Here is a 13,311-nt window from a genome sequence, read left to right as displayed (position 1 = left end):
GAACCCACACTGAAAGTGTCTAAAGAGTTGCCTGGATTCTAAAAGCCAGACAAGACAGCAGTTGACTATCCACTCCATGGTCATCCTCATGCAGCCAGTGAGGGCAGCACTATGGTAACTACTTGGGCATGTATGGTCTTTCCCATTTTTTAAAAGAGAAATTAAAATAGTCTCACGCCACGAGCCAGGAAAGTGACATGACACCCAAATGGCATTAAGAAGTGCGAGGAGGATATCTTTGCTTCGCCTTGTGAGGTGCCACAGCATACTGTAATGGATCCTGTCGTGATCAGGGGATGTGTCACGAGCAACAGACAATGCAGAATCCAGTTCCCACATGGAAAAATGGGCAGTTGTTATCTTCATCAGAGGTGGACCGGAAGTCCAAACTACACCTCTCAGCAACCACTCTACGGTGCTGTAAATGTGGTTCCTGACTGGCTGTTGCAGTATCTGTGGAAAAATATATTGCCATAGTCTGGGCAATGTCTCACGGATTTGTTTGGAGAGTGCCGTTCCCGGCACAATGTTCGAACTGAGCCAACTGGCTATGAAGTGTCCAGTCGGCTCTACCGAGCACCCATTGTGGCGGTTTCCTTTTGGGTTTCACCCCATCTGGCAGGTGAATCCGGATTGGGAAGACATCACTTCTGTGCAAGTCATCGACCCCTTCCCATTGAGCAGTGTGAGCAAGAGCTGGAGAGCAAAGTGAGAGAGCAATGGCAGAGAACAACCCAGTTGCTGTGCAGAAGTGAGTGCTCTGTCCCGCATTTAGCTAGTATGTGCATGACACAAGAAGTGCCTCAATTGCTCTACACCTGGGGCAGGTAGGTGCAGAGCCCCAAAGTACATCGTGTGCATTAAAATCACCACAGAGGATGAAGGGGTAGGGGAGCTGTTAATCAGGTCGTTACGGACTCTTTATCAAGCGCATCATGTGGGGGCAAGTAATGGGAACATACTGTCAACGGATGATGCATCTGCACAAATATAGCAACTGCTTGTAAAGACATTGTAAGAGAAAGAGGTGAGGAGTGGTAGTCGGTAATGATCTCTCTCCACTCAGGTCATCATTTTTGTGAATTAGATAGCCTCGTAGCTCAAGGATGTACGACTGATGGAAATGAGTCTCCTGGAGAGACAGACACAGTGGTGTAATCTGAGATAAGAGACAGAGTTCCTCCATATGTGTCCTGAACCCCTGCAAGTTCCACTGTAGGATGGGAGCCATTTCGTCGTCTTAGTTTTAATTTAACCCTATCTTTGGACCGTGGAGGTGAAGCACTTGTAGAACGAGGGAGAGTGGAGGAGTTGCCTGGATCCGAGGCATCTAACTCCATGATGTCCTCATCATCAGTCAGACCTGAAAGAATGACGTCTGACGGCGCTCGAGACAGCTTTAGCCGTGCATCTTTTCCTGCACCCTGTCCCTTCGACATGAGGGAGAAAGAGGGCATTTAGAGGCACTCTGTTTGTTGTGTGCCTTCTTGACACTCACTACAGAACTGTTGCTGGTCTTTTCTGTGGTGACTGCTTGTACTGCTTTATCCTTACTTGTTTTGCCTTGGCATGTACACATGCAAGTACAGGTGCTGATGATGGATGGTTGTAACCGGATGACATCTGCATCAAGGCCTTGCCTTAGGAAAAGGTTTCTGTGACATGGAATCATAAGAAGTGGTGAAGACAAAAGGGTTTGTTGCCTTACATTCTTTTTTGGTTTCAGCATAGGGGATCTGCTTGGTGGTTTTTACACTGTGTGATCAAAAGTATCCGTACACTTGGCTGAAAATGACTTACAAGTTTGTGGCACACTCTGTTGGTAATGCTGGAATTCAATATGGTGTTGGCCCACCCTTAGCCTTGATGATAGCTTCCACTCAAGCAGGCATCAGGTGCTGGAAGGTTTGTTGGGGAATGGCAGCCCATTCTTCACGGAGTGCTGCATTGAGGAGAGGTACTGATGTCTGTCGGTGAGGCCTGGCACAAAGTCGACATTCCAAAACATCCCATAGGTGTTCTGTAGGATTCTGGTCAGGACTCTGTGCAGGTCAGTCGATTACAGGGATGTTATAGTCATGTAACCACTCCACCACAGGCAGTGCATTACGTACAGAGACTTGATCGTGTTGAATGATGCAATTGCCATCCCTGAATTGCTCTTCAACAGTGGGGAGCAGGGAGGTACTTCAAACATCAATGTATGACTGTGCTGTAATTGCACCACATAAAACAACAAGGGGTGCAAGCCCCCTCCATGAAAAACACGACCAAACCATAACACCGCTGCCTCCGAATTTTTTACTGTTGGCACTACACACATTAGCAGATGATGTTCAACGGGCATTCACCATACCCACAACCTGCCACATTTTATTCTGTGATGCGTCATTTCACACAACGCTTTTCCACTGTTCAATCGTCCAACGTTTACGCTCCTTACACCAAGCAAGACGTCGTTTGGCATTTACCGGCGTGATGTGTGGCTTGTGAGCAGCCACTGGACCATTAAATAGAAGTTTCCTCACCTCCCACCTAACTGTCATAGTACTTGCAGTGTATCCTTATGCAGTTAGGAATTCCTGTGTGATGGTCTGGATAGATATCTGCCTATCACACAGTATGACCCTCTTCAACTGTTGACGGTCTCTGTCAGTCAACAAACGAGGTCGGCCTGTACACTTTTGTGCTGTACGTGTCCCCCCATGTTTCCACTTCACTATCACATCAGAAACAGTAGACCTAGGGATGTTTAGGAGTGTGGAAATCTCACGTACAAATGTATGGCACAAGTGACACCCAATCACCTGACAATGTTCAAAGTCCATGAGTTCTGCGGAGCACCCCATTCTGCTCTCTCACGATGTCCAATGACTACTGAGGTCACTGATATGGAGTGCCTGGCAGTAGGTGGCACCACAATGCACCTAATACGAAAAATGTATGTTTTTGGGGGAGTCCTGAATTTTTTGCTCCTCTGCAAAAACAGGGCAGTCGCAGCTCCAGACTGGGGGCTCCCAGATCAGTTACCGCAGACTGCTGGAGATGGACAGTCTATCCCAGCTTCATGGGCTTCCTTTCCCCATTTCCCATAGGTCGCTTCACCCCCGCAACTCAGCGTTGTGTGACCAAAATGATGCGGACTGCATAAGGCCTAACCCCAAGTCGGAGGAAACCTGCCATGACGTGATTAGGCAACATTGGAGAACTAAAGGTCACAATGAAAGTGCCAGTCTTCTCAATTTCTCCATTATTCCTACGCATCCTTTGCTCTATGTCCATTATCCGCTGTAACTCCCATTCCTGTGTAAGTTTGGCTATGCCGATATCTATAATGTCACAGCATGTGACCACACTCTTGCGAGAGCGAAGGGAGTTATGCAGTTCAACAGATACATCATATTCACCCAATTTTTTGGTCTTTGTAAGTAGTTCCACCCGCTTTGCCATGTTAGTCTTGACCAGTAGGGATCCATTGCTCAGCCAATTAATAGAGTTCAGGCTTCCAGCAAGTCTTTCCAAGCCTTTATGGATATAGAAGGTGGGGACACTTTAAATGTCCCCTCTTTCCTCTTAAAGACCAAAAACACATTTTGATTTATGACCCCTTGAGCCCTGTTACTATAATTCAACTGATGCAGATTACCTCATTTGTTTGGAGGATTGGGTGTGAATATTCCCAGGCGGTACACCCTTACCACAGGGAGGAGAAGAAGATGATTTAGAGGGTTCCATCTCAGTCCCAAGAGCAGCTAAAGAAACACGGGTCGACTCAGACAGAAGCCTGCACATGCCCGAGTAAGCCTAATACAACTGAAGTGCGGCAGGTTCCCCACAGGTTACCACTAATGACTGTTCCACATCAATAGCCCTGCATCTCCTCAGCACGCAGCACACCTTGAGATTCAGGAGTTTCTTATAGAGGTTTTTACCATCTTCGCAATCCGGGCGGTCAAGTCAAGATCCCCATTTCCTGTGACACACATTGCTCGACTGCCACACCACACAGTGGTCATTGAAGCATGCCCAGATCTTACGTTAACAGGAAATTGGCAGCGCTTACCGGTCCCCAGTTCAGGAACCCCGGGATCACCAAGCCCGTACTCAGCAAAAAAAATGCTGAGCCCCTGAGGGCAGGAAAGGTGGAGAGAGGAAGGAAAATGCGGACTGCAATAGCTTACAGCCAGGTGTTCAGCGAGATCATTTGGCTATAGATATCATCCCAAATGAGCAGCAAAACTCCCCCACAAGATGGAATGCCATCTTCAGAAGGAAAGTCTAGGCAGTCTGGAAGGATACGTGGGAGGTCAAAGCAGTCATGAGTACACAATTTCGTTTCCTGGAAGCAGATAACAACCTCACACGGTGCTTCCAAAAGCAGTTGCAATTCTTCCTTGTTGGCTCTAATGCCATAAATATTCCAGCAGAGAAGAGTCATAATAGGGAATGAGGAGGGGGGAACAAATGTATGGTAGTCACCTCAGCAGCTGTCGAATGCCAGCCTTCAAAAACTCTCTGCTGCACGGCACAGAGGCTGGAGGATCCTGTTCCTCGAGATCTACAGTGACACCGGCCCAGGATTGACCTGTGGATTCCAGGGCAGAAAAACAGTAGGTGATACGCACTGGCAAAAATGGAGGTCAGCCAGGTGAGGGTATCACGCGGCGAAACAGTTGAAGAGGATCTCCAAGTCAGGGAAAGAGAAGACAGTTAGCCTTTATTCTATTTCTTAGGGCCTTTATAGTTGGCAGATGAAGATTCACACTATTGTTGGTTGGAGGGACATAAAAAGTCTTCACAGAAGTATTCTTTTTATCCTTTCTGTCCTGCTGGTTGTGTAGCAGGTGATTTCGCTGCCTGGGACAAAGATTTGGTGGCCTCTTGGGTAGCTGTAGGAGAAGGAGATGGGTTGCTACCATGATACTGAGCAATTTTACAACAGCAGTGCTGAAATGGAGGTCGCAAGTCTACGTGGCCATATCCTTCGTGGAGGAAGGCATAGCAAGAACAGTACAGTAAGAGCCAGATGGTAAAATGCAGGGCTTTCAACTAGCCAAGAACTTGCAAGTGATAGGGTAAGGTGATTTTTCCTTCACCTGGATCTCCTGGATGGCACCCTCATTGAGACACGCGGAATACACAGGGGATGAGGTGGCTCGGTCACCATTACAACTGAAATAGAGGGGAAAAGAAAGCGAGCAGTCGCCCTCGTGAGCATCCCTTCCACAAGTAACAGATTTGGCTGTGTTTTGACAGGACATGCAAGTGTGGTTGTAACATCGACACTGGTAGCAACGCACTGAGTTTGGAATTTATGGTCAGACCATGATGACTTCACTGCCTGCTCTAATTTTCGATGGAAGCACTATTCCATCAAACATGGGAAAAAGAGTGTGTGTAGGCACTAAGGTTCCATCAACCTTTTTCATTACCCAAGGACCACAGTGACGCTCTGATCAGAGAGGTAAGTTTGGATTTCTCCCTCAGTGAGACCATCAAGCAGCCAAGTGTAAATAACACCACGCGAAGAATTCAGTGTTTGATGAGCCCCAACACGAACAGGATAGCTGTGAAGGAGTGAAGCTGCAAGCAGTTGCTGAGCTTAAGAATCACAATTGGTATCCAAAAGCTATGTGTCATTACACAAATGAGAGCAGGATTTCACAAGGCCAGCAATTACAATAACATCTCTCTAAATTATAAACTCATTAACTGTAGCAAATGACTGACCTCCTTCAGAAAATGACACCATGAGGAACCAAGGTGCAGATGGGAGAGTCATGAAATCTTTAGCCTCATTCCTCTGACATTTAGTGGATATAGTCTGAGATGGTGATTGGCTCATTGCGAAAAAAAAAAAAAAAAAAAAAAAAAACCCTATGATTTCCAAGGTCTCCAATGGCATGCTTCTTCCAACTGGGGGCTCCCATTAGAGGGGGTCTCATCCGCCTTAGGTGACTGTTCATACCTCAGGCAGATCTCACGAACTCTTAACAGAGGGACCAACTGGCAAGTGGGAAGGTAACAGCTAAGGCAATCATGCCTCCCTTGGCCTGGCCTGTACCAGGGGGTACGTGCAAAACACACCTGTTGACCCGGGGCTGGGAATTATGCATAACGTAGTCACTGGTTAGGCATCAAACACATGGGCCAGCCTTCAGGAGCACAAAGGGAGGAAGAAGGAACAGAGAGAAACCTCGATCGTAGGTGACAGCAAAGCACCATGGGAAGGCCCAGCAGCAGGTGCCAGACAACTGGACCTGGAGGAAAAGCAGGAGGTGGCAACACCCACAAGGAGGGCAGGTCTGCCCCTGCAGCAATGATGCCCCACCAGGATGGGACAGATGCTGAGGGATGAGGTGGTAGTGGCAGTGAGGACGCAGCTGGTCATGGTGTGTACCATACAGAGGTGGCAGCCTCGGCAGCTGTGGATTGTGGCTGGACTCCACTTCAGTCAGCAACCAAACCCCTGAGCTCATATCGCAGAGCCAGTAGTGAACAGTGACGATGGTCACGCTGATGGATGTTGGTGGGGTGGCATGCGCAGGTACAGGAAGGGTGCTACCATGGAGCATCTTTGTTAGCTTCCGATCCTCCCACACCAGCGTAAATCTGAATGAACTCAGGTGTCATCTATGGAGTGGTTTGTGACATACTATTTCATCTGAAACTTCAACATACGAACAAGATTTTTCTGCCTTCACATTAGATTCAGGATGAAAAGGACAAGCAGTCATGTGGCAAATGCTTTAATGACCGCAAAAATAATAGAAGACCTGGGACACAAGCTGTGGATTATTATCCGTCACATGCTTATAACACAATCCTTCAATAGAAAAAAAAAATGGTGGAAAGGGCCTGAATCATAGCCACGGTTGATGTCCAAGGACAGCAAATAACATATGGAAATTTGGAGAAAGCATTGACTATCAGAAACCTGGAAGAATAATTTAGGATGGGTCCAACGAAATCAACACGGATGCATTCCCGTTGACGCTGTGGTGTTGTCCACGGAGAGAGCACCGCCTGTTGGGTAGCACAATGAGAGCAGGCAGTGAGGAGATGTACATTGTCACCGTTGATACTGGGCCAAAACATGTCCTGACAGGCCAATAACTTGGCACGTAAAATACTACCCCCCCCCCCCCCCCCTCTTTCCCCCAAAGTCCCTGTTGTAGGAGCTGAAGTCGTTTCACTGTAGGTGGCCAGGATCACATGCCTACATGACAGCTCGTCCATAACTAAGAACACCACCTAATACCAGAAGGTGGGGATTATGGGCAAAACAATTGTACAGAGGATCAAAAGCATGTAAAACTGGACTGGCAGTGTTGGGAAGAAGCTGGGATAGCACATTGATGTTGGCATGTTGCGATGTAGGCTTAAAATGTATTTCACATTTGTAGCATGACAGAAACGATGCCCAACACTTGAGGCAATGCTGTTTTTGTTGAGTAATGAAGCAGAAGGATTACGGGCATTCAGAACCATCCTTATATTGATGTGCATGAATTTCCCCAAGTCCGTACTGAGAGCTGTCCGTAGACAGAACAAGGTGGTGGCCAGCGTGGAAAGTAGCCTAACACGAAGCAGAATGTAATTTAGATTTAAAAAATGTGAACGTGGGCTTGCAGGCTGGAGTCCATTGAAAAGGAATGTTCTTGTGGAATAACTCGTGGAGGGGATGAGCGAATGCGGCCGGACCTGAAATAAATTTGTTACAGTAAGCAATGTTACCTAAAATCACTGAGTTCTTTGACATTTGTAGGGCGAGGTGGAACTGTGAAAATGGCGACATGATGACATAAAGGTTTAACACCACCCTTAGAAACTTCAGAACCCACATACACGACACATGGCTGCATTTCAACCCTGCAGTACGTAAGACTATGAACAAGTTGCGTAAGTTACATAAATGCTCTTCCATGGACGTGCACGTCACAATGATGTCATTGAGGTAGTTTACGCACCCTGGAAAGGACAATGTCAATTGTTCCAAAAAATACTGAAAAATTGTTGGAAGGCACTAATATTTGTACAACCCCAAGGACATGTTAATCCTAACGAGCTGTTTACAATCCTCATCCAACAAAACTGTAAATAGGCTTCACATAAATCAGTTTTGGAGAAAAACTGGCCCCCTACGAGTTTAGTCAATAATTCACCCATACGAGATAGAAGGTAGGGGCCAATGATAGATTGAGCATTAACCGAAACTCTGAAGTTGCCGCAGAGGTGAAGCAGACCAGTAGGTTTTTTAAAAATCACAAGGGGGTGTAGGCCTCTCACTCGACCCAATTCCGATTTCACTTTATCACACAAAGCCACTGGAATAGCGTGTGCACGAACAAATATGGCTGCACCATAGGTTTCAGGGTAATGTGGGCTGTAAAATTAGTGGCACAACATAACTTATCTGAGGAGAGAGACAAGAACTCGGAACATGAAGAATCAAACTGCTGGTAAGGGACTTGGTCAGGAACAAAGTGAACCGTATCTGAAACAGGAAAACAAAAAGCATTGTAAACATCCAGACTGAACAAATTTGCAGTACCAGCACCATCCGCTACCAAAACAGTCAAGGAATGAAGCATAGATTTATACATAGTGGGAGCTGTAAATTGCCTCAATACTGGAATATGCTGCTTGTTGTAACTCACTAAACGTCGAGTACCCAGAGACAATGCCGGAGATAACAAATCCACATCAGTTCACGAGTTCAATAAAGCATGGCTTCATCTGGGTCTACTTGCAGACTGAGTACTTTGTCCATCACTCACACTTCCATCGTCCTCCCCAGACAACTGACTGACGCCAACAGCCAGGAACAGAAGCCACCCAATGATGTGACACCAAGTCTCAATCTCATCACCAGCAGCACCTAAAATGTTGAACGATATTTAATACTTTGGCCAGACATGGAATTTCATACTGCAGTGCACACTGATAGACCTCCTCGCAAAAGGCAATCAAATGATGGCATCACGGATCATAGTATGTAACCATGATGGGTGTTGCTAGCCAACTGATTTTTGCAATTGAGGCCATGGAGTTAGGTCACCCTAGCCTGATATGACTGGTAGGGCTGTTTATGACAATGACAGAACTCTTCACAGCCTGCAAAGACATGCTTGCATTTATTATGATAGTCTGACAACGTGCACATGTCGAACAAAAGTGATCTGGGTTCCTGGATCAGGACTAATGGGCACAGCAACTGGTAGGCTCAAGGAGAAATCCAAGAAAGGAATAAAACCTTACACATGTTTTCATCAGTGACACCAGAAGTGACGAAGTGTTGCTGCAGCCGCTTCTCATAAGCCTCCCAGTCTTCGGCCGCATCGTCTCAAGGGGGATAGGATGATGAGAGATTGGAGCACTACCTCCATGTCCAGAAGAACCGACAGAACAACCAAATCGACTGAGCACTTAGAAGTGAAAGCCACACTCATCGCCAACTGTAATGTACCGTAGAACACCAACAACATGGCCACAATGAACCACAGTTTATTATTTCTCCAGTCACAAGCAAACAATAGTTGAGAACATAGACACAAACTTATAGGCAACCTGAGTACTGTTTCAAGCAGTTGCTGACAATATGTATGAACACAATATGAGTGCAAACATCTGCAGCACTGCACTTATGAAGAGGGGGGCTCTGGCAGCAAGCGCAGTGGATGCCGTGTTGTGTGCACACGTCATTTTGCCCATCACACGTGGCCTGTGGTGGCCGGCCTCTGCAGAAGCCAGTGGCAGAATATTCAAAATGTAGAATGCCAGTGGCCTGTTGCCATGGCAGGTATCCAAGTATTAAGTACAGAGTTATAGCAATTTTCAAGACTCTTCTAATTCATATACCAGCAGATCGAATTATACCCTATTTTCTTCTACATTATTTCATTTTCTTCTTCAGAAACAGTTAATTTAGTTACATACAGTCCCCACAAAGTTTACCAGATAGAGGCTGATCTAGTCAAAGAGCCACAGGTATGCTTAAGTTCTGAGTCAATCAATTGCTAAAAATGTACTAAGCAACTTTTATACCAAACTGATTTTAAACACTATAATGAAATAAGACCATCGGGACTGATAAGGTACTCTCAGAATTATTGCAGTCTAAGTTGAGAGGTGGTGGTTTAGGAAACACACATCATTAGTGTCACAATTAATTTCACAAACATTTTTTTTTCTTTCGTACAAATTCAGAAACAACAACACTCAACACTGATTACTGTATGTACATTTACCAAGTCACACTTTTAATAACACGTTGTAAGAGACCCAAAACTGCATGTTACATTTAAATATAAAGACATCACCAAGAACTTAACTATAAAAAATCCAAGAAAACAGAACACACCAATATTAAAATTCTACTATTTCATAGGGTCCCACGGACACAGTATTTCAGCAATTAGACATGCCGCAAATGTCAGGTGCTCTTATGAATTGAGCTCCTAGGCGTGCCCACCCAACTTTCATCCAACCTGTGGAGAAGCCATGGAGGAAGAGGTAGCCACTGTCTATAATATCACATACTGGCACATTATCAAGACAAATTGCACACATACTGAAAAAGCACTGAGTAAAAACATTCTTTTGCATGCCCAATAAAACATGGGCAATATTGGCAAGTATCGAAGATGACCTAGGTTGCAGGAGGCTGCTCTATATCAGACTGTGTGCCATTGTGGCAAGACATATATCGGAAAACAGGCCCACAATTGAAGATCAATGCTGAGAACACCAGCAGCACACTTGAATAATGTATCGTAAGTTGGTGGTCACAGAGGACAATATATCTGAGAGTCATGTGATAGAATACAAATATACCAGGACTTTAACATCAACTTTGAAATACTGGGACAGCATCGTTGGAGAGGCCATCGAAATTCCCACCAGGGACCATCTTATCAACCGAAACTATGGCTACAGTCTCAGGATGGCTTGGGAAGAAGCACTATGAAGTACTGCCCCTGTTTCACACTAAGAACTGGTGGTATACCCGTGGACTCTTTGATCACAAATACGCCGGGAGAAACTGAATAATCACATTAAAATTCTAGTTTACATAGAGTGAATGCCCATACCGTTGGGTAAATTTGGGTAGACTTCCTGTAGCAAATGCTGAAGGGTTTTGCGCTGCCCCTCTTCTGTCACAGGTTTCACCAGTTTCTGCAGGAATGGCTCCTCACTATTATAACAGCGGAATGGTATGTACTTAAATGTCTCATCACCAGTAACTTCCATGAGTTTTCTATTGGTTGCCCAAAATGGATCAAACTTATCTGAAAATAACAAAAATACATATATAGATACTCATTTAAAAGATAATTCTGACATTACAAGAGGAACTAATAAAAGTATTAATTCTTTTAACAACCAAAAAACCTACACTTACTATTAACCACTACTAAACTGATTGATCTTCAACATCTGTTAATAATATACTTCACAGAAATTCATCTATGACATGCTTTTATGTTCCAAATTCCCACATCAACTATATGTTTCAATTTCTTAAGCTTAGCTCTCACTTGTGATTTTAGGAATTTCAGCCATCATTAAAAATAACTAAGTGCATTCTGGAGTTAAAAAACCCAGGGTAGCCTTAAAAGCCTCCACAGTACAGTGTAAGTTGAGAAATTTGTAACTAACAATGTTACAGAACCAATGAAGCTGCTGGTTTAGGCTCTTCACTCAGATCCAGGCCAGATATCCCCAGGACACACCAGAAATGATACTACAGATAGAAAGCTGTTCTGATATCCCTCGAGTACAGCTAGTTGTTGTGACCACATGTGCCAAAGAATGGTCCTTGATTTCAAGGAACAAATAAAATTAGTATGACCACAGACAAACAATGTCCTGCAATTCACATAACTCAATGCCACTTTGCTCCCAGCCACCTCGTGCTTACCCATCCCAATATTCATGGAAGTTGTCAATTCTCGTGCTAAAAGTGAATATTCATACCTTTTTCTTGTTCAACAACCACAACAAAATCTAGGGACTCTCAGAACTAGTAACTATCCACTTCTTCTAAAACAGTGATAGCAAAGAGGCAGGTGATGGCTGAAGGTCCAACAAAAACCCCGAGCTCATGGGGTAAGTCTTTCCAAGCATGAACACTGTTTCTGTTTTATTACCCTTTTTGTTCTAGGAGAGCATGACTACAAAGTGTTTCAATGATGCACCTCAACAAAAATAAATGAAGGCTGATACAAAAGTGAAATATGATGATGAATGCTGGAGAAGACATTTGTAGTAAAGCACACTTAGCACCTCTAAAATTAAATAAATAAATAAATATATAAGTACTTCATTAATGAAACAGGAGATTATACCCCACATGAAATAGCACGAGAACAGCTCAATTTTAAATTACTTATCTTTAAGTGTTTCATCTGTAGATTGATGTCAACATTACATACACAACAAAGCAAATAAACGTCATTATTTCAATTTCTTGAGAGGAATTTCATTATTGTAATGAGATATATGTATTACTCACCATTCTGCAGGCCAAGCCACAACTGCATATGGTCCTTCTTTTGCATGTTTGATACAACTTGACTTCTGTGTTTTAGAACATCCGCCTCTTTCACACAGGCCATGAAGTGTGATTCCACAGCTTCTCTAAAAGACAACATATTGTTCATAGTTTGACTAGTTTAATGACAAATATGACACTAATTATTTATGTAACTAAAACAATAACACGGACTTACCTACCAGGGCAGTGAAGTAATTCTGTTTCAGGAAATTTTTCAAAATGTACAGTTATATTCCAAGGCAAGTTACTTTCAGATGCGTACAAATCATAAAGGACACCAATTGGATAATGCCTGGAAAGAAAAAAATTATCAGCAGGGGCAAATGGCAAAAATGCATGCTGCTTTACAATAGGCTGATATTAAAATCCTTTTTGACTTGCAAGTGATATTACAGAAAGTAGAAACAAATGTAATCAATATTCAACTTACAATGGCAAACTGGTATTTAAAAACTGTAGAAGAGAAAACTCCAAATCATTATTCATAAGTTTTAAAACTCCAAACCAACATAAATTTTACATCTTAGGCTGTACAGTCTGAGATATAAAGCTCCTCAACTTATCGTTGCCATTCTGTATCTGTCTGGCCTAAAAATACTGACATGGATTTTTGTGATTCCATCTAGTTTACACTTCATATTTATTTTTACAGTAGAACTGCACAGATTGCTAGATTCTTATTTCTAATGCTCTTGTCCCTGCTCTAAATCACATTATTTGCTTTTGGAGAATGAAAGGGCACATTGTTATTT

General features: G+C 44.0%; 1 protein-coding gene across 1 annotated transcript in view; it reads right to left on the bottom strand.

Annotated features, from left to right (window-relative positions):
• Window positions 1-13,311, bottom strand: part of LOC124569471 (autophagy protein 5-like) — a 109,079-nt gene that overhangs the window by 16,525 nt on the left and 79,243 nt on the right. Inside the window, exons 3-5 of the mRNA XM_047131084.1 lie at window positions 12,735-12,851; window positions 12,518-12,642; window positions 11,094-11,291 (exon numbers count right to left, since the gene is read on the bottom strand). Coding sequence (XP_046987040.1) covers window positions 11,094-11,291; window positions 12,518-12,642; window positions 12,735-12,851 — 440 coding nt within the window. The remainder of the gene's footprint in view (window positions 1-11,093; window positions 11,292-12,517; window positions 12,643-12,734; window positions 12,852-13,311) is intronic.

Source organism: Schistocerca americana, unplaced genomic scaffold (assembly GCF_021461395.2).
Source record: "Schistocerca americana isolate TAMUIC-IGC-003095 unplaced genomic scaffold, iqSchAmer2.1 HiC_scaffold_15, whole genome shotgun sequence".
Taxonomy (NCBI): domain Eukaryota; kingdom Metazoa; phylum Arthropoda; class Insecta; order Orthoptera; family Acrididae; genus Schistocerca; species Schistocerca americana.
The sequence above is the reverse complement of the archived record's forward strand: the minus strand, read 5'-3'. Positions and strand labels throughout refer to the sequence as shown.